General features: G+C 38.8%; 1 protein-coding gene across 1 annotated transcript in view; it reads right to left on the reverse strand.

Moving 5' to 3' along the window:
* The window catches only part of LOC126810230 (type II inositol 1,4,5-trisphosphate 5-phosphatase), a 39,915-nt gene that overhangs the window by 13,538 nt on the left and 5,250 nt on the right, over positions 1-21,127 (reverse strand). Inside the window, exons 4-16 of the mRNA XM_056098826.1 lie at positions 17,017-17,046; positions 15,930-16,034; positions 14,654-14,836; positions 12,706-12,814; positions 12,065-12,214; positions 10,335-10,436; positions 9,711-9,825; positions 7,261-7,377; positions 6,634-6,741; positions 5,355-5,422; positions 3,971-4,082; positions 3,091-3,200; positions 1,142-1,277 (exon numbers count right to left, since the gene is read on the reverse strand). Of these exons, the coding sequence (XP_055954801.1) occupies positions 1,142-1,277; positions 3,091-3,200; positions 3,971-4,082; positions 5,355-5,422; positions 6,634-6,741; positions 7,261-7,377; positions 9,711-9,825; positions 10,335-10,436; positions 12,065-12,214; positions 12,706-12,814; positions 14,654-14,836; positions 15,930-16,034; positions 17,017-17,046 (1,445 nt within the window). The remainder of the gene's footprint in view (positions 1-1,141; positions 1,278-3,090; positions 3,201-3,970; positions 4,083-5,354; positions 5,423-6,633; positions 6,742-7,260; positions 7,378-9,710; positions 9,826-10,334; positions 10,437-12,064; positions 12,215-12,705; positions 12,815-14,653; positions 14,837-15,929; positions 16,035-17,016; positions 17,047-21,127) is intronic.

Raw genomic sequence — 21,127 nt, forward strand, 5'->3', positions numbered from 1 at the left:
ATTGGTCAGATCTTCATGTAGTAGTAGAGGCCATCGAAAGCATACAAAAAATGAAATATAGATCTGTATTTTAATCAGATTGTCAGTGACAGTGGTGCTGAATGGATCAGATGGTATCTAGTCATTCGGATGGTATAATAAACCAAGGTCTCTGTTGGTGTGCATGCAAAAGAACCCTTGACGGTTGGAATTCAGATGGGATGATAAATCAAGGGATTCCTATTATAGGGCCAAATAATGCAATGAGCCTTTATAAAGAATAACTTACAATTGTGTAGAATACGGGCAGGTTTATGGTAATATATTAAAGTGTATGTTGTACCCGGATATTTATGGTAATATATTAAAGTGTGTGCTGTACCTGGGTGTTGATGGTAATATATTACAGTGTGTGCTGTAGCCGGGTGTTGATGGTAATATATAAAAGTGAGTGCTGTACCCGGGTGTTGATGGTAATATATTAAAATGTGTGTTGTACCCGGGTGTTGATGGTAATACATTAAAGTGTGTGTTGTACCCGGGTATTGATGGTAATATATTAAAGTGGGTGCTCTACCCGGGTGTTTATGGTAATACATTAAAGTGTGTGTTGTACCCAGTTGTTTATAGTAATATATTAAAGTGTATGTTGTACCCGGATGTTTATGGTAATATATTAAAGTGTGTGTTGTACCCGGTTGTGTATGGTAATATATTAAAGTGTGTGTTGTACCCGGGTGTTTATGGTAATATATTAAAGTGTGTGCTGCACCCGGGTGTTTATGGTAATATATTAAAGTGTGTGCTGTATCCGGGTGTTGATGGTAATATATTAAAATGTGTGTTGTACCCGGGTGTTTATGGTAATATATTACAGTGTGTGCTGCACCTGGGTGTTTATGGTAATATATTAAAGTGTGTGTTGTACCCGGGTGTTGATAGCAATATATTAAAGTGTGTGTTGTACCCGGGTGTTGATGGTAATATATTAAAATGTGTGTTGTACCCGGGTGTTTATGGTAATATATTACAGTGTGTGCTGCACCTGGGTGTTTATGGTAATATTATAAAGTGTGTGTTGTACCCGGGTGTTGATGGTAATATATTAAAGTGTGTGTTGTGTACCCAGGTGTTTATGGTAATATAGTAAAGTATAACTTACATTACATTCATGTAGAGCACTGACAGGTTTATGATCACTAACACACAATGATTGATGAGAGTTATAACGTAGCTGGCGTATACCACTTCCTTTATATAATATACGATCACAATACGCTGGCATTCGACTCTTTTCACTGATAAAAAAACACAAACAAAATAAACATTAACTATTCATCTAATAATAGCAGTAGAGGACAACCCTCGTAAAGTGAGAGAGAGAGAGAGAAATGGGGTTTAACGTCCAGTCGACACAAACTAGGTCATTTCGGGACTAACATATGGTTTGATTTTATTTACATAATTCGCTTGCGCGTAGGGGTCTTTAGCAGTGGGAGGAAACCGGAGGACCCAGAGAAAACCCACGAGGTTGGACAGGCGACCCTACTCCTTGCCACGTACAACCGGGGATTCGAAACCACGCCAGTCGACTCAATGACAGACTTTATGATACAGCGCGCGCACACTAACCATTCAGCCATCCAACCCCCCTCCTCGTAAAGTGAGGTCTGAAATAGCTGGAGATTTATGATCAGAAGACATCTGTACTGGGATCTCAGTGATATACAGGGGGTTCAGAGAGAGAGAGAGAGAGAGAGAGAGAGAGAGGGAAATGGAGTTTAAAGTCCACTCGACACAGACTAGGTCATTTCGTGACTACCATATGGTTTAATTTTATTTTAATAATTTTCTTCCGGAGGACCCGGAGAAAACCAACGAGGTTGGGCAGGCAACCCTATTCCTTGTCACGTACAACCGGGGATTGTTGACTCAATGACAGGCCTTATGATACAGCAAGCACGCGCTAACCATTCGGCCATCCAATCCCAAGTAGTTTAATAAAGTTAAATATTGTGCAGATGTTTACTAAGGGAAATTAATTCTAAATGACATGGGTTTAACGTCCGACATTTCTGCACCTAGTGGGCTAATAAAGACAGGAATACACCATGTCATGTGCTACATGTAAGAGGGAAATTTCACCCGGACAGCAGTATTTCTGCCAACTACCTAGGGTTTAAAGGGCCAATCCCGATAATTTTTTGGAGAATAAAACTGTTTAATTTTGTTTTAAAATCCCTTAAAATCCTCTACCTAAGGGCCGAGCAACTAACTCAATATTTGTGATAAGTTTTCAAATAACTGAAACCCGTCAGTCTCCATCTGGAAATGGAGACCGGTGTCCCAAGCTGTATTATGCGGTGTCTAGATAAAACCAGACATTTTTTATATAAAAATAATGAGTAGGTGAAATTTACCTTTCATTATCAAGTACAGCATTTGGGTCATTCACTGTATAGACCTCTCAATGAACGGGAATTGATTATCAGGTCTCCCAACGAAAAAATTGACCCGAAATCTTAAAAGGGTTAGGTGTCCGGATAAGCAGTTTTGACGGTCACGTCCAAACGACTCAATATTTTGAGCTGAAATTTTTAGATACGGTCAATACACCATTCCTCTTTATTTTGACGCTTCAATTTCATACATACTCAGACTTTTTTTTTTGAGACTCTGTTCAAATGAGGGATAGTCCCTTTAACGTAAATGAAATGAAATGGGGTTGAACGTCCTACTGTTATGCTCCTAAACTGGGCTAATGAAGACGGGCATACGCCATACAGTGTGCTATGAGGAAAATTTTGCCCAGGCAGCGGCTCTACGGCCTACTCTTATATCGAATTCCAACTGCCAAGGGATCTTTTACGTGCACGGCAATATGTACACGGGACCTCGGTTTTTCGTCCCATGCGAACGACTAGACAGCTGTCATCATCAGGCCATCCGTCCTGAATCACTGACCAGGGGAAACCACCCCTTTAACGTCTGACATTTCCGCACCTACTGGGGTAATGAAGACGGGCATATGCCATACAGTGTGCTATGAGTGACATTTTGCCTGGGCAGCAGCATGTCTACCTAGGTTTATTATATTTTACAGGTATTTACCTTGAATCCCAGTTGTTAGTACCAGTGTCATATTTATAAGTTGGTTGAAATGTTATGGGACCTTCTTGATAACCTCTAAATATATCAGTTCTACCAAGTTGACTGTTTAACTGTGGAAAGAACATGTCAAAAATATCAGTCATACTCTTTAACAAAATCAAGAGAGAGAGAGAGAGAGAGAGAGAGAGAGAGAGAGAGAGAGAGAGAGAATTTTAACATCCACTTGACACAAACTAGGTCATTTTGGGACTAACATATGGTTCAATTTTCTTTCAATAATTCGCTTGCGCGTAGGGGTCTTTAGCAGTGGGAGGAAACTAAAGGACCTGAAGAAAACCCACGAGGTTGGACAGGTGACTCTCCTCCCTGTCAGGTACAACCGGGGAATTGAAACCACGCCAGTTGACTTAATGACAGACCTTGTGATACAACGTGCACGTGCTAACCATTCGGCCATCTAACCCCCTCAATTGCCAAGGGACCATTTACAGGACCTCGGTTTTTCATCCCATCCAAACAACTAAACATTGTCCCTTGCCCACCGTCCTACATCACTGACAAGGCCGAACCAAACACTTTCTCAGCCAACGAAGGGATCGAACACGGGCCCGCAAAGGTTAACGGGCTCCCTAAAACGAAATAACTTTTGTTCAATAATTCGCTTGCGCGTGGGAGGAAACCGGAGGACTGGGAGAAAAATCACGAGGCTGGACAGGTGACTCTTCTCCCTGTCAAGTACAACCAGGGAAACGAAACGCCAGTTGACTCAATGACAGACCTTGTGATACAACGCGCACAAGCTAACAATTCGGCCATCCGACCACCCTCTCCCCCCTCCTACCCTCGTCAGGAAAAGGAAATAACTTCTGTTGATACATACCTGATCATGAGGTAATAGTTTACCATATAGACCTTGTTCTGAATAAAGTTTTACTTCATCTATATTTAAATTAGATATTCTATAGTTTAAATCACCAATCCAAAATATTAAACTGTAAAAAAAAATAAAATAAAATGAAATGAAATGGGTGTTTAGCATCCAACTGTTCTGCTCCGACTGGGCTAATGAAGACGGGCAAATGACATACAGTATGCTATGAGGGAAATTTTGCCCGGGCAGCGACACTACGGCCAACTCTTATATCAAAGTCCAACTGTCAAGGGATCTTTTACGTGCATGCCAATGTATACACAGATCCTCGTTTTTTCGTATCATCCAAACAACTAGACAGCTGTCTTTGTCAGGCCCTCCGTCCTGCATCACTGACAAGAGAAACCACGTTGAAAAATCGTGATGAACTTTCTCAGCCAATGCAAGGATCGAACTAGCAAATAACAAATAAAATGTGAGACAACTTCTTCAAAATTCCTCTTGGTTCAGTGATTTTGTTTGTTGACCAATCCAACAAATATCACTTTTTTTTTTTAAAATTCCTTTTGTCAAAATAACCAATAAAAGCCGCCAGGCCCTCAGATTTTCATGCCATAAAAATGACCTTTCTCAGCCAATGCAGGGATCGAACACTCAACCTCCAGACAAGCGAGCCAGCGTCTTACCCACTTAGCCACCGTGACCCCCCCCCCCCAGAGCAGGGGATTTGGGATGGCTAGTGGTCGAGAGTGTCTGGTCATCTATGGCTTGTGGTTGTGGTATCGATCCCTGGTTTGACTCAGATAATTAAAATAGGCCAACTTGTCTGCGATATCACCCTAGGTGGAAACAGACATTAAACAACAATAAAAGAGAGAGAGAAATGGGGTTTAACGTCCACTCGACACAAACTAGGTCATTTCGGGACTATCATACAGTTTAATTTTCTATCAATAATTTGCTTGCGCGTAGGGGGCTTTAGCTGTGGGAGGATACCGATCTTTAGCAGTAGGAGGAAACCGGAGGACTCGGAGAAAACCCATGAGGTTGGACAGACGACCCTACTCCTTGTCACGTACACCCGGGGAATCGAAACCAGGAAAGTTGACTCAATGATAGACTTTATGATACAGCGCGCACATGCTAAACATTCAGCAATCCAACCCCCCACACCAATAAAAGAAATGAAATGAAATGAAATAGGGTTTAACGTCCTACTGGGCTAGTCAAGACAGGCATATGCCATATAGTGTGCTATGAGGGAAATTTTGCCCGGACAGCGGCACTATGGCCTACTCTTATATCGAATTCCAACTGTCAAGGGATCTTTTACCAATAAAAGAAGAAGAATGTTTCCAGCATAATTTATTTTTATTGTTTTACAATAACTTACTCATTTTCTTGAATGGTGAAAGGTGCAAATTGTTTAAATCTGGTTTTACTCTCAATATCTCGATAATCCTGTTGAAATATCAAATAATATATATTGTATTAGTTGTTTACCTGGTGCTGCCTGGGTAGAATCCTCTCACGCTTTCTTATTGAAGTCTTGTGAACCAAGAAGTGGGATAACTCCGAAACCGTGGTACTAGTGCAACTTAGGGTTGGGTTATGTCACTCCAGGGGGATGCTCAATTGTAAGTCTCGAAACCATGGCAGCAGTGCAACTCCACTCGGTCTATGTCACTCCTGGGTGATGCTCGATTGTAAGTCCCGAACATCCCAAACTGGCAGAATTGCAATCAAGTGGCGTAGAGTTGAGTCATATCATAGTTGTCAGTCCCGACCAACAGATGTGGTGTGAGTAGAATTGTGACGTAATTAAACACAATGAATATGTTTATGCAGTCCCCCTTTTCACTTGATTGTCAGTATTTTGGGGAATGAGAGAATCCAATTCTGGAACATCCAATCGAGAATTCCCCAGGGCCCGAGCTGCCCTTAATCCCCAAATTTCAGCCTTGGGACAGCTTTAGTGTAACTGGCTTTCCCAAACAGATAAACCATCAGACAGACAAACGACAGTTATAAATACATATATATGAAAATTAACATGTTGAGGAAAGAAACACGGCTAGTACTTTCTGTTCTGTGTTTCTTTCCTCAGCAATTTAGCTTTCATATATACAAAGTAAGAGTAGACGACCAATTATGTTTCTATAGGAAACCTAGATGACAGTAGAAGGTGTTGTCCATGAGGCAGAGTATGCAGACTACTTTGTACCTCCTGATAACTACTATTTCAGATTTTTGTTTCAATTTGTATGGCCTACTGATGAAGGCTGTATAATATACTTGATATTCATGTCCAATTCCGATTTCAAATGGAATTACTGTTTTTTGTCCTATGGCAACATTTGCAAAAGCTAGAAGGATGGACTAACTTTTTCAAATTTGAGTGAAGTCTGTGTCACTACAGGCCCGGGACTGTACAGCGCAGTGGACGTTTACAGCTAGCCCTTTATTTGAATTGTGTGTTTGTTTGTGAGTTCTGTGTAATATGTCTTGTCCGTATATTTGTTTTTGTGTAAATTATGTGTGGTGCAGTCCCCCTGCTCTTACTATTAGTGAGAACTGGCTTGGCAAATTCTGTGTTTTTTCCCAAGCCAGGTTGTGATAAAATTGCAATTAAAAGAAATCTATTTTTAAATTAATTTCAAGATGAAACTTACTTGATTTCTGCGTTCGAATTCATCTTGATGTGCCGCTAAATGAGAGTTGGTGAAACAGAGGGAAGTGTTGTGTATTTTAAACCTGACAGACACGCCTCCTTTATTACCCTGTAAATATAAATCATACATCAATTTAATCAGAGAGAGACAGAGATGGGGTTTAACATCCACTCCACACAAACTGGGTCATTTTGGGACTGACAATAAGCAGGAAATCGAAAACCACACCAGTTGACTCAATGTCAGACCTTATGAAACAGTGTGCATTCGCTAACCATTCGTCCATCCAACACCCCAACATGCTTTATAAATGATAATATTTTTATTTTTTTTATCGCCATTATTATTTTATCTACCATTGAAACTTTGGTTCTGTCATCTAACCTCAAGTCATTTCTTACTGCTGTTGTACGGGGATTTTTAAATATCTATTACTCTCAGCTCTCTCCACTGGCATCATTGTTTGATCCAGCAGCTACACATGTCAACTGGCCTGTTTAGTCTTTGTTATCCTTTTAAGGGAGTGTCACCCCAACCCCTTTTCTATTAAATGTTAGATTATTAGATATATTGTCTGAAAAACGTTAATACAAGTGAAACAGATAAAGACAACGACTAGGTACTAACCATAAAACCCATGATGCCTGTAGCTACTGTATCAGAATCAACTAATGTCACGTAATCTGTGTATTTCTCCTGTATATAAACTAATAACATTACTCCTACTAGTCTCACAGACTTTACCTACAATAACAAAAATATACATCAATTAACAGCTTTAATATACATCAATTACCAGCTTTAATATACACCAAATACTGGCTTTAATATACATTAAACACTAGCTTTAATATACATTAAACACTAGCTTTAATATACACCAAATACAGTGCACTCTGTCACATCCGACATCGTACGGGATCGTTACAATATGTCGGATTATGCAGTCTCGGAATACCCAGTTTTCTCAAAACCGGAAATATTGTAACTTCAAAAACCAGAAGTATTATTATAATGTAGCTTCGAACATAGAACTTCCAATTACCAGAATGTTATTCCCTTTAATGATAAACCTTTCTGTACATTCAAAATTTATTACATTAATTTTTATTTCATTTAACATGCTTAGGCATTTTGAATAGGTCAAGTCTGTCGTTAATTTATCTTCTTCGCCGTCTTCCTAGTTGGTCGCACTCTTGTCTTTGCTTTAACGTGTACGTGTTCATTGATAATGGGCGTACTTGATTAACGTTCCAGAATTGAATTCTCCCAATCCCAAAAATAGCGACAATCGAGTGAACATGGGTACTTCGGGCTACAACGCATGCGTCGACTGGATCTCATCCAACCATGCAGCCGAAACCTGTTCGTCGTGTTTAATTACGTCACAATTCTACTCACATCACATCCGTCGTCGGGATTGACAGGGCTGAATTTTCCGCGTTACTCGATAGCAATTCTGTCAATTCGGGACGTTCCGGACTGTGAATCGAGCATCCCCAGGTCCTCGTCACACGGTTCGAAGAGATCCGTAGGGTGACCAAACTTATAGGTTATTCAGGTTCAATCGGCATGCGCAACGAATGTTTCCAACAGATGCTAGGAATATTTTTACGACTGTGAATTCAGGGTGAAATTCGTCGATATTCTTGAATATTTGTCACAACTGTCATACAGAGATTAAAATTATCAAAGTAATCAACAAAGACCCACGGTAGCGAGTTTTAATCTCACAGATAATTGATTGGTGATTGCTTGTTAATCTTTTGTGGCTTCACACCCATCCAGTTTTAATCTCATGGATAATTGATCGGTAAGTGTTTGCTTCACACCCACCGATTGAAGGCCGGATTATACAGTGTCGATTCAATGAAAATCGTATGACGGGACGGCTGATTGATGTCGTAATCCGGAACGTACAGAGGTCGAATTACCCAGAGATTTTTTGACTGAAGTATTAAGGAAATAAATCGGGACATGAAAATGGTGTCGGATGTAACAGAGTGCCGGAGTGATCAGAGGTCGGATGTGACAGAGTGCACTGTACTAGCATTAATATACACCTAAATACTAGCATTAATATACATCAAATACCAGTTTTAATATACATCAACTACCAGCTTAATATACATCAAATACTGGCTTTAATATACATCAAATAAATGTACTGGTTTCAAAATACAAACTGTAATGTACATCAAGTACTGGCAAAGATATACATCAAACACCAGCTTTAATACACATCAAAATTTCTTCAATTTTTCAGAGCTGGAAAAAAATTTTGTAGGCCTCTGTTTGTAAGAATGAATCTGATTTTCTGTCCTTTTAGAACAAGATTGTCCACATCAGTTCCACAGATGACATCCATGGAAATTGAAGGCCGAGAGATGAGGTTTAACGTCCACTTGACAGACACTAGGTCATTTCGGAACTAACATATGGTTTATTTTCAATTCAATAATTTGCTTGCGCGTAGGGGTCTTTAGCAGTGGGAGGAAACCGGAGGACCTAGAGCGACACAAATTAGGTCATATCGGGACTAACATATGGTTTAATTTCATTTCAATAATTCGCTTGCACGTAGGGGTCTTTACAGTGTGAGGAAACCGGAGGACCGGGAGAAAACCTATGAGGTTGGGCAGGCGACCCTACTCCTTGTCATGTACAATCGGGGAATCGAAACCACGCCAGTTGACTCAATGACAGACCTTATGAAACAGCACGCAGGTGTTAACCATTCGGCCATCCAACCCCCGAATTTGATGTGCAGTTGTCCAAGGAACAGGAATGACCACAAGAAGTAGACCAAAAACAAGATAATTAGCGTTGGTGGTCAAAAAATGTTTAAACTTGAACAAATTAAGCAATAATAAACACAAAAACATAATATGGAACACAATTACGATTTTTATTAAAGCGACATTTCATTGAGGGTTTTCCGTCTTCATTAGCCCAGTATAGGAGCAGAACAGTAGGACGTTAAACCCCATTTCATTTCATTTCTTATTGAGGGTTCTCTCAACATCTGTCAATTGCTAAATGCCGGTCAAATAAAATTAAGCAAAAGAAAAAATTACCCGTCTATATTTAGCTTTAGGATGAAGGAAATCACGAACTGCTTTCTGCCATTCTGCATCTTTAGTTGAATCGGTAAATATATACGCTTGATTACTGAGATCGAGTTCCTGAAATCTGAACAATAACAATTCTATAAGCAGGACTTAAATCGCTAATATTCGGAACCCTAGAAATTGATACAAATGGGTCGCAACTCATATAATAATGTAATATAAACTGATTTACATTCAATTGTTTTCGTTTTGACTCTAATTTCAAATTAGTTATGTTCGACGAAATTCGCCAGTCTATTCTATTCAAGTTTACACTGATAGTATTTATTGATCAGGCTCTCCAGATATGGCGGCACCGTTTGACATGACTTGTGGAATGTGTCTAGCCCCTTTTTTTTCGAGTACCTTGTTACAAATGGTGCTGAAACGCATTATGATACACGATTAGTGTAACAATGGTAAAATGTTTATTTTGTCTTAAATATTGGATATCTGAAGCCCATCTTTACCCGGTAAGATCATAACATCAATGTTCAGATAAGTTGACAAATAATTTGTGTTTTCAATGTGGAAGACTTTGGATGATAGCGAGTCAGAGACTTAGCTACTTTAAACCCTTGCATATCTTACCCTATGGCATAAATATCAGGAGGTTCTGCATCGTAACATAACCATTTAGTTAACGGTTCTGTTGGGGATTGACCATTTACATTCCACGTACCACAAAATATTCTGTCATAGAAAAAAAACAAATAGTTATTATGTATAAGAGCATGGAGAAAATGGATTGTAGTGCGGTTGTAGAACTTCAAATAAATAATGGAATCGGCAGAGAACAACCAAATATCATCACGTTTCTTGAGAATTATGTGTTTGAAATTTGCGCTGTGTTGTTATCTCCGTAACCATCAAATAATATCATTCATCTGTTATATAATATTTCATACATATACATCAGGACACCAGCCGCCATTTACATAAATGTTATTATTTGATGGACATAGAGATAACAACAGAGCGCAAATTTCAAAAGCATAATTCTCCATACTTAAATATATCAGATTCGTCGGTTCGCGAGAAACATGACGATATGTGCGCTAATCAGAAAATGTGTGCATGGATAAGGGTGAGAGACAAATGGGGTTTAACGTCCACTCGACACAAACTAGGTCATTTCGGGACTAACATATGGTTTAATTTTATTTCAATAATTCGCTTGTTTTTAGCAGTGGGAGGAAACCGCGGGGTACCCGGAAAAAACCCACGAGGTTGGACAGGCAACCCTACTCTTTGTCACGTATAACCAGGGATTCGAAACCACGCCAGTTGACTCAACGACAGACCTTATGATACAGCGCGCCCGTGCTAACCATTCGGACATCCACCACCCCCACGCTCCCCCCCCCCCCCCCGCATGGATTAGGGTACTGTTTTTTGATGAATTTACAGATGCATGTACACCCAGTTCCTAAAATACAGTTCTATATTTTGTTTCATTTTTTTTTTATACTTTCGATGACCTCTACTACATGAAGATCTGACCGGATGTAGTTGAAGGTCGTGTCAGAGTTCATAAGACCCTATGACATCAGACATTTGATTAACCAATCAGCATTGCTGTTTCTAGTGGCTTAGCCACAGTTCCATGCACCTCACACCAAAAACTCACTGTAACAGACTGTTTCATTGGCTAATCCTTCACATCATCCAGAACGCATAATATATAACAACTCATTCATATCCTAGTGTAGTAAAAACTATTTAAACGAAATTTTGAACTATAAAAAACGAAACGAAATAGTATCTGTGTTTTAATCCGACTGCTAGAAGCACATCCATGCACTTCTAGTTGGGTTTAACAGAAGCACTTATTAGGTCCTAGAATCCAAAGTACACACCCACACACCAAACCATGCACCTATACTCAAATCAAGCCAGGACAAATATGCACTGACAGAGTCTGGCACTGGTGCCTTATGCCCAGGCTTGACTCATAGGCGCATATAATGTAAAGGCAATTTGCTGAAAATTTCAGTCAAATCGATCCACCCTGAACCGAGAATTAAGCGGTTGAAAGTTTCGCCTTGCCTTGATCATCATTGATAAAGTCGGTACAACAAAAAATCATAGTCTCGATTATCCATTTAATCATTAATAAATCATGAAGGAAAGTTCTGCAGCAAATCGGTTCATAATCCAACAAATATCGCAGGCTAGCGATACCATCTAGAGTTGATTATGGTCTGGATAGGTTAATAAATATCTAATTAATAGTTTATATAATATTTCAGGCCTAAAGAAAGACCTACAATAGGCAGATTTAGCTCTTGCAAAATGTATGTTTAATAAAATGAACTTACTTTAATGGTGTAAGATTGGTGTATTCATCTTCCCGTTTTTTCATATAACCACGGACAAATTCTTCACGAACAGCGATAGGTTTATTACCAACTGGCATATTACTGATACCTAATTGTTGTTCTAGCACATCAACAGATTCACCGAAATCACTGGAAACAGAGAGAGAAATTGGGTTTAACTTCCACACAAACTAGGTCATTTCGGGACTAACATATGGTTCAGTTTTATTCCAATAATTTGCTTGACCATAGGGGTCTATTTCAATAATTTGGTTGAACGTTGGGGTCTTTAGCAGTGGGAGGAATACGGAGGACCCAAAGAAAACCCAACAGAGAGAGAGAGAGAGACAGAGAGAGAGAGAGAGAGAGTTTAATGTCCACTTGACACAAATTAGGTAATTTCAGGACTAACATATGGTTCAGTATTATTTCAATAATTCGCTTGAATGTAGGGGGTCTTTAGCAGTGGGAGGAAACCGAAGGAATCGAAACCAAGCCAGATGACTCAATGACAGACCTTATGATACAGTGTGCACAGGTTAACCCTTTGGCCATCCAACCCCCCCCAAAACCACTGGAATTAATATAAGTGAAATGAAATGTTAAGGGAAATCTAAATAATTGTAGAATAATCCATTTACCTATCTAGATTATCTAATGATTCTAGACTTTTAGACACATTAGACTTGGAAATCTTCAGAACATCATTAAAACTATCTTCAAAACCACTACTCTTTGATGCCACCATACCTGAAAAATAAACAAGAGAAGGTGAGAGAGAGAGAGAGGGGGGGGGGTTTAACGTCCACTCGACACAAACTAGGTCATTTCGGGACTAACATATGGTTTTTATTTTATTTCAATAATTCGCTTGCGCGTAGGGGTCTTTAGCCGTGGGAGGAAACCGGAGGACCCGGAGAAAACCCACGAGGTTGGACAGGCGACCCTACTCCTTGTCACGAACAAGAGAAGGTGTGAACAGCCAACACTAAGGTTGAATCTAGGACCGATGGGTTAGAGAGCAAGCACCATGCTCCATGAGCCACCAGAGAGAGAGAAATGGGGTTTAACGTCCACTCGACACAGACTAGGTAATTTCGGGACTAACATATGGTTTAATTTTATTTCAATGATCGCTTGGGCGTAGGAGTCTTTAGCAGTAGGAGGAAACAGGAGGACCCAGAGAAAACCCACAAGGTAGGACAGGCGAACCTACTCTTTGTCACGTACAACCGGGGAATTTTATTTCAATAAATCGCTTGCGCGTAGGTGTCTTTAGCAGTGGGAGAAAACTGGAGAACCCTAATAAAACTCATGAGGTTGGACAGGTGGCCCTACTCCTTGTGACGTACAACCTGGCAAATCGAAACCACGCCATTTGACTCAATGACAGACTGTATGATACAGCGCGCACATGCTTAACATTTGGCCATCCAACCCCAGTCCATGAGCCACCATGGCTACCAAGAGAAATGAAATAGGGTATAACATCCTACTTTTCTGCACCTACTTGGCTAATAAAATGGGGATACACCATACACAATCTGATTAAAATACAGATCTATATTTCGTTTCGTTTTTTTTATACTTTCAATGGCCTCCACTACATGAAGATCTGTGGCCGGTGTCAGGGGTCATACGAGTGGCTTTTGACCCTATGATGTCAGACATTGATTAATCAATCAGCGTTGAGTTTTCTAGTGGTTTACCCATGCCGAGAACTTGCTGTAACAGACCATTTCATTGCCTAATCCCTCACTTCAACCAGAATGCCAGTAATATAACAATTCTTCTAGATGATAGTGTAGTAAAGACAAGTAAAACGAAATTTTGAAGTATAAAAAAACGAAACGTATTAGGATCTGTGTTTTACTCAGATTGCACCAGGCATTGAGATATGAGGGACATTTTGCCACGATAGTAGTATTTCTGCCTCATCTTTCCTGTGGAAGTTTCTCGGCCAACAGCTGAGTTTGAACCCGGGACCACCTGGTAAGTTAGTGAGTCAGGGATATTGCTCAATAAGCCACGATGTCACCCAGGAAAAAGCATGTTTGATCACATGGAATTGATAAATATTATCTCAGATATTAAAGTAGTCATGCCTGTTATATTCTAATACATGAAACTGTTTCCAAGTAGTACCCTGCGTTTCTGGATTAACAATAACATGTATCACTGCAACCCAGGTATCATTTAATCTTGTGTATTGAGCATTAATTTCTTTAATATTCAGTCAAAATCAGAAGTTTGTTTAAAATCACCCTAAATCATCTTATTTGTACATGTGTCCAGTTTAAATCCCACTACTGCAGCCCTTCTATATGCCCCACCACAGCCCTCTATATTCCACCTCAACTCCTCTACATCCAACCACTGAGGTCCTCAATATAACACCTCAACATACCCTATAATATATCTCACCCATGATGTCCTCTATATCCCACCTTGACAGACCCTCTATATCCCACCTCAACAGACCCTCTATATCCCACCTCAACAGACCCTCTATATCCTGCCTTCATAGACCCTCTATATAACACCTCAACAGACCCTCTATATCCCACTAACCACTAGAAATGAACCAACCTGGAGATGAATGTCGATTGGTAGATTTATAAGGATCAAAGACATCCGTTTGAAATGGATTACCGGGTTTTCCTGTGTCTCGTTTCGACGACGTGGAGGGGAAGGATGTCATGTCTCTAGGTTGGAATGAGTTAAGCCACAGAAATTCTGACGGTTCGACTAATCCTGCGATTTGAGATTGCACTGAAATGAAAAGAAAATAACAAAATTAACAGAATTCAGAAAAAATGAAATATTCATAGACCCATTACCGAATTTCAAGGGGGAAAGGGTGACCGAATGGTTAGCATGTGTGCACTGTATCATAAGGTCGGTCATTGCGTCTGCTGCTGGGGTTTCGATTCCCTGATTGTGCGTGAGTAGGGTTGCCTGTACAACTTAATGGGTTTTCTCCGGGTTTTCTGCTAAAGACCCCTTGAAATTATTGAAATAAAATTGAAGAATTTGTTAGTCCCGAAATGACCTAGTTTGTATTGAGTGGATGTTAAACCCCATCTCTCAAAATGACCTAGTTTGTGTCAAGTGGATATTAAACACCATATCTCTGTCTCCCAAATTTCAAACAATGAGATAGCATTTCAATATCCACTGTTCTGTCCATAATTTCAACATACATGTACTGCTGGCATACAGGTATTGTGGTATGTTTTCTAAAAAGTTGACCACATGAGGACAGGTAAACACATTTTATAACTGGTAATCACAACTTGCCAAAACATTACATTTACAATCAAAATGTATAGGTGGCATTATACAAAGATTATCTTTTAAAGATGCAGTATTTGAGAGAGATTCTGCTACCCTTGGTTCTTGATCCAATCCGAATTGGCACCCTATCCATGCCTGTCACCACAGCACCGAAACCCTCACTTGGAAAGAAACAAGGGTTTTCTTGATCTAACATCATGATCAGACCAGTGTTGCTATTTCAAACATTTTTCCCCGGTTGTACGTGGCAAGGAGTAGGGTTGCCTGTCCAACCTCGTGGGTTTTCTCCGGGTCCTCCGGTTTCCTCCCACTGCTAAAGACCCCTACGCGCAAGTGAATTATGTAAATAAAATTAAACCATATGTTAGTCCCGGAATGACCTAGATTGTGTCGAGTGGACGTTAAACCCCATTTCTCTCTCTCTCTCTCTCAAACATTTTCTTGTTGGACATTTTTACCGAAAATAAAGGGGCATAACTCTTATTATCATTTAAGCAGGTGGGATAAGACCACATTCAGTTATCTCACCTGTTCAATTAATATGATAAATTACAAATAATCCACTTACAATCTTTGGCTCTCTTCAAATGACTCAAGAAGTCTCTCGTAGAATCTTTATGTGGTATCTTTAACAATGTTTCATCATCACCAGTCTTCAAACTTAATGCAAATTCTACAAATACAATAAAAAAAAATCAAATAAATTCTGTCGACAGAAATCAACTCGTTTATCTTAAAGGTTACTGGAAAAGCTTCAAATTTTTTTTTAAATAATGCAAATAATTATGTCAACATGTCCTTTGATAAGTATAACATGAACCCGAATGTATTACCTGCAACAGGTAAATTTCAATGTTAGTAATTTCCACCGTTCTCTGTGAGTAGTCGTAACTTTCCGTCAATAAACAATTTGTGACGTCATTTAAGTCCTTCTGCTCATGTTCTAGTCTATATTTCTATGATTAGAAGGACTAAAATGGCGTCTCGGATTGTTTATTGACGGAAAGTTACGACTACCACAGAGAACGGCGAAAGTTACTAACCTTGAAATTTACCTGTTGCAGGTAATATTGACAATCAACTTTGTGTTATACTTATGGAAACAATCACTTACATTATTTAAAAAATTTATGAAGCTTTTTCAGTGATCTTTATACTTAAAGAGGTTAGATAAAGAGATGACAGTTCTCGCTACATGTATATTGCTTGACCAATGCACACATTAGATCACTCAAACATCCTAAACACAACCATAAAACTTGTCAGTTCAGTAAAAAAAAAAAAAAAAAAAAAATACGGATTATAAAACAAATGAAAACAAAAAACATCTGATTTTTATCAGATTGAGGCTCATTGAGTCAACTGGCGTGGTTTCGAATCCCCAGTTGTACGTGACAAGGAGTAGGGTCGTCTGTCCAACCTCGTGGGTTTCCTCTGGGTCCTTCGGTTTCCTCACACTGCTAAAGACCCCTATGCGCAAGCGAATTATTGAAATAAAATTAAACCATATGTTAGTCCCGAAATGACCTAGTTTGTGTCAAGTGGAGTTAAACCCTCTCTCCCTCCCTCCCTCTCCCTCTCCCTCTCTCTCCCTCTCTCAGATTGAGGCTACCTTAACAAAAGGGCATATTATAAAAGGTAATTATTTTATTTACCTTTGCGTAAATTATTTTTACTAGGTGTCTCTGAAAATAAAAAAACAGAAAATAAATTATTTGATATAAGTATAAATAAAAAAGCTCAATCTTAAAAATACATTTTGCAAGAGCTAAATCTGCCTATTGCAGGTCTTTCTTTAGGCCTGAAATGTTATCTAAATTATTAATTAGATATTAATTAACTTATCCGTACCATAATCAACTCTCCATGTCATCGCTAGCCTGTGATATTTACTGGATTAGGATCCTATTTGCTGCTCAACTTTCATTCATGATTAAATCATGAAACGGATAATCAAGACTATGTTTTTTATCGTACCAACTTTAGTAATGATGATCGAGGCTAGGACGAAAATTCAATCGCTAAATTCTCGGTGGATGAATTTGACTTGAAATTTTCAGCAAATAGCCTTTACATTATCTAGTTTTTAACTATTACAGTGAGAACTGCCATCTCTTTATCTTATCTCCTTATCTTACATGTATCTTTAAATCTTTGGATGTATGGTCATCTATCTACGTATATACTGTACCTACATGTACTGAATCGTCCACTCGACACAGACTAGGTCATTTCGGGACTAACATATGGTTCAATTTTATTTCTATAATTCGCTTGCGCGTAGGGATCTTTAGCAGTGGGAGGAAACCGGAGGACCCGGAGAAAACCCACGAGGTTGAATCGTACAAACCTCTACAATTCTCAAATACATAGTTTGAATACTCTTATTCTTAAATTGGTTGACTATCAAAATAATGTTGCTTACAGTTAGTGATGTCACACAATGGGGAAAAATGATAAGAATATTGCAACTACCAGAGCATAAACTCTTAGGATTTCAAAATTAGTCTGAATAAAAGCTGATTAGTTTCAACAAACTGTTCTTTCTTACGTGGACTTATTTCCCCATTAAAACAAACTTGCAACAAAAAATTTCATCCTATTAAAAGGGCCATTATGGGAGATTAGATAAAGAGGTGGTAGTTCTCAATATAATAATCAAAAATAGATAATAAAAACAAAATATGCTAAAAATTTTAGTCAAATTGCTTCATTCTGAACCGAGATGTTAGCGATTGAATTTTAGGCTTGTCTCAGTTGTCATTACTTACATTGGTACGATTATAAACAATGTCTTGTTTATCCTTTTTAACATTAAACCATCCATCACAAAATGTATTCAAATCCAGTGAAAATAGGACACATAAGATAGCATCAAAAGTTGATTATGGTCATGTAATACTAATAGTTTATATAACATTTCAGGCCTAAAGAAAGACCTGCAATAGGCAGATTTAGCTCTTGAATAATGTATGTTTTATATGATTAAATGAAATGAAATGGGGGTTTAACGTCCTACTGTTCTGCTCCGCCATATAGTGTACAATGAGGGACATTTTGCCCGGCCTAAGTCTTATATCAACTTCCAACTGCCAAGAGATCTTTTACATGCAGGCCAATTTGTACACGAGACCTCAGTTTTCTATCCCATCCTAACGACTAGACAGCTGTCCTTGTCAGGCCCCCCATCCTGCATCATCGACAAGGGGGAACCATGCCGGAATATGATGAATATGATTGAATGCTGATTATTCTTGCTTACATAGACTTATTTCTTAACAACCTGAATAATTAACAGAACACAGTTTTTATGGGAAACAATCACTGGTTTATTCTAAAAGCACGACGTTTCGACAAGTATCCTCTTATCGTTATCAAGCACAACCTGAATGATTAACCCGAATAATTATCAAGGCTGGACATAAGGCATATGTCACAGACAATATGCAACACAAATTATCACACAACGTATATATTATAATACATGTACATGTACATAAGCTGTATGATAACCCGTGTTGGACAATGTCCGTAACATGTGAGAGTCTGACAAGGACGACTGTCTAGTCGTTCGGATGGGACGAAAAAACAACGTCCCGTGTACACATTGGCGTGCACGTAAAAGATCCCTTGACAGTTAGAAATCGATATAAGAGTAGGCCATAGTGCCGCTGTCCGCGCAAAATTTCACTCATAGCACACTGTATGGCGCATGCCCGTCTTCATTAGCCCAGTTCGGAGCAAAACAGTAAACCACATTTCATTTCATTTCTGTAACATGTGCCTTACATCTCATGTCCAGACTTGATAATGTTAAAGAAAATTCCAAATATAAAAAACCTCAAGTAGAAAATAGCATAATTCTGTGAAACCACAGATCTAGTAATTTCTTCCTATTAATTATTAGGTTCATAAAAAAAATGAAATAAAAAAAACCTGTGTCGTCGTAGAAAAAAGTTGTGTATAACTAGTAATTTCTTCCTAATACATGTACATGTAATAATTTAGATTAAACATTCAAAATTAAAAATAAAAAACTTGTGTGTTAATAAACAAAGATATAATTAACAAAAAGATTATGACTAACAGTCACATATAATAACAATGAAATAAAAACAATGAAACCATAAACCTTTAACCACTACAGTTATAATCTTTCAGAGGTATTTAATAACTGGATAGAGCAATAAACTATAACACATACTTATGAAAAGAGAGAGAGAAATGGGGCTTAACGTCCACTCGACACAAACTAGGTCATTTCGGGAAAAACATATGGTTTATAATTTTATTTCAATAATTCGCTTGCGCGTAGGGGTCTTTAGCAGTGGGAGGAAACCGGAGGACCCGGAGAAAACCCACGAGGTTGGACAGGCGACCCCACTCCTTGTCACGTACAACCGGGGATTCGAAACCACGCCAGTCGACTCAATGACAGACCTTATGATACAGCGCGCGCACGCTAACCACTCAGCCATCCAACACACACACCCCCCCCACACATACTTATGGAAAAACGGTTATTTATTTATTTAGGCTACATGTACATGTTGAATAATTTCTCTCAGCGTTTTCAATCTTTTAGGGAAATTCAGTAACTGGATAGAGCAATCAAATATAATGCATACTCATGGAAAAACAGCTACTAATTTATTTGGGCTACATGTTGAATAATATTTTCTCAACGTTTTCAATTTTTTAGAGGTATTTAGTACCGGTAACTGGGTAGAGAAATAAACTGTGATGCATACTTATGAAAAAACAGCTACTTTTTTATTTGGGCTCATGTTGAATAATATTCTCTCAACATTATCAATCTACGTTTCGTTGAGGGTTCGTTCTCTCAACGTTTTCAAGCAAATGCTCAACGAAATGTCGCTTTAAATAAAATAGTAATTGTGTTCCCTATTATGTTTTTGTGTTTATTGCTAAATGCGGCTCAAAGAAGGTTAGATAATAATAATAATAATTATATTTTTAATCTTTTAGAGGCATTTAGTAACTGGATAGAGCAATAAACTATAACACATACTTATGGAAGAACATTTACTGATCTATTTGGGCGACGTTTTGAAGAGTATTCTCTCAACGTTTTCAAGCTAACACAGTAATACAAAAATGTATATATTTTCCTCAAGTTTTTGTCACTCAAATAAACAAGTAGCTGTTATATACTCATGCATTATAGTGTATAACTACAGTTATATGTTGATATACATGTTTATCTTTCTTATTGTCATAGTTACATGTACCTGTACAGGTATCTATTCAGGCAGGTGTCCAGAGGGTGGGGGGTCCAGGTGGTTGAAACCACTCACTCCCAGGTCCCTCCCCAACTGCAGCTGAGAATATTTTTTCTCTCCTACATTCATGGAAATTATGCCGTTTTGGCAGAAATATTGTCTCCAACCTTCTGATTTGATCAAATTCGCAGGTAGTTTCCCCACCCCACCCCTCTGACCTAACGCCAAACTTGACCTTGGCTCTACCCTGAACCCTGAATGCTCAAATTCCTGGACAGACAATAATTAAAACCTACTTCAAAACCATTACCATTGTTAAATTAAAAGATTAATATCTACTTTCAATTATTATTTTTCTTTCTTAATTGGAGCCACGGTGGCTAGCTGGTTAAGACGCTGGCTCGCTAGCCTGGAGGTCGCATGTTCGATCCCTGCACTCGCCGAGAAATTTCATCAGGATTTTCCGCTGTGGTTTCCCTTTGTCAGTGGTGCAGAATGGAGGACCTGACAAGTACAGCTGTCT

This window comes from Patella vulgata, chromosome 2, assembly GCF_932274485.2.
Source record: "Patella vulgata chromosome 2, xgPatVulg1.2, whole genome shotgun sequence".
Taxonomy (NCBI): Eukaryota; Metazoa; Mollusca; class Gastropoda; family Patellidae; genus Patella; species Patella vulgata.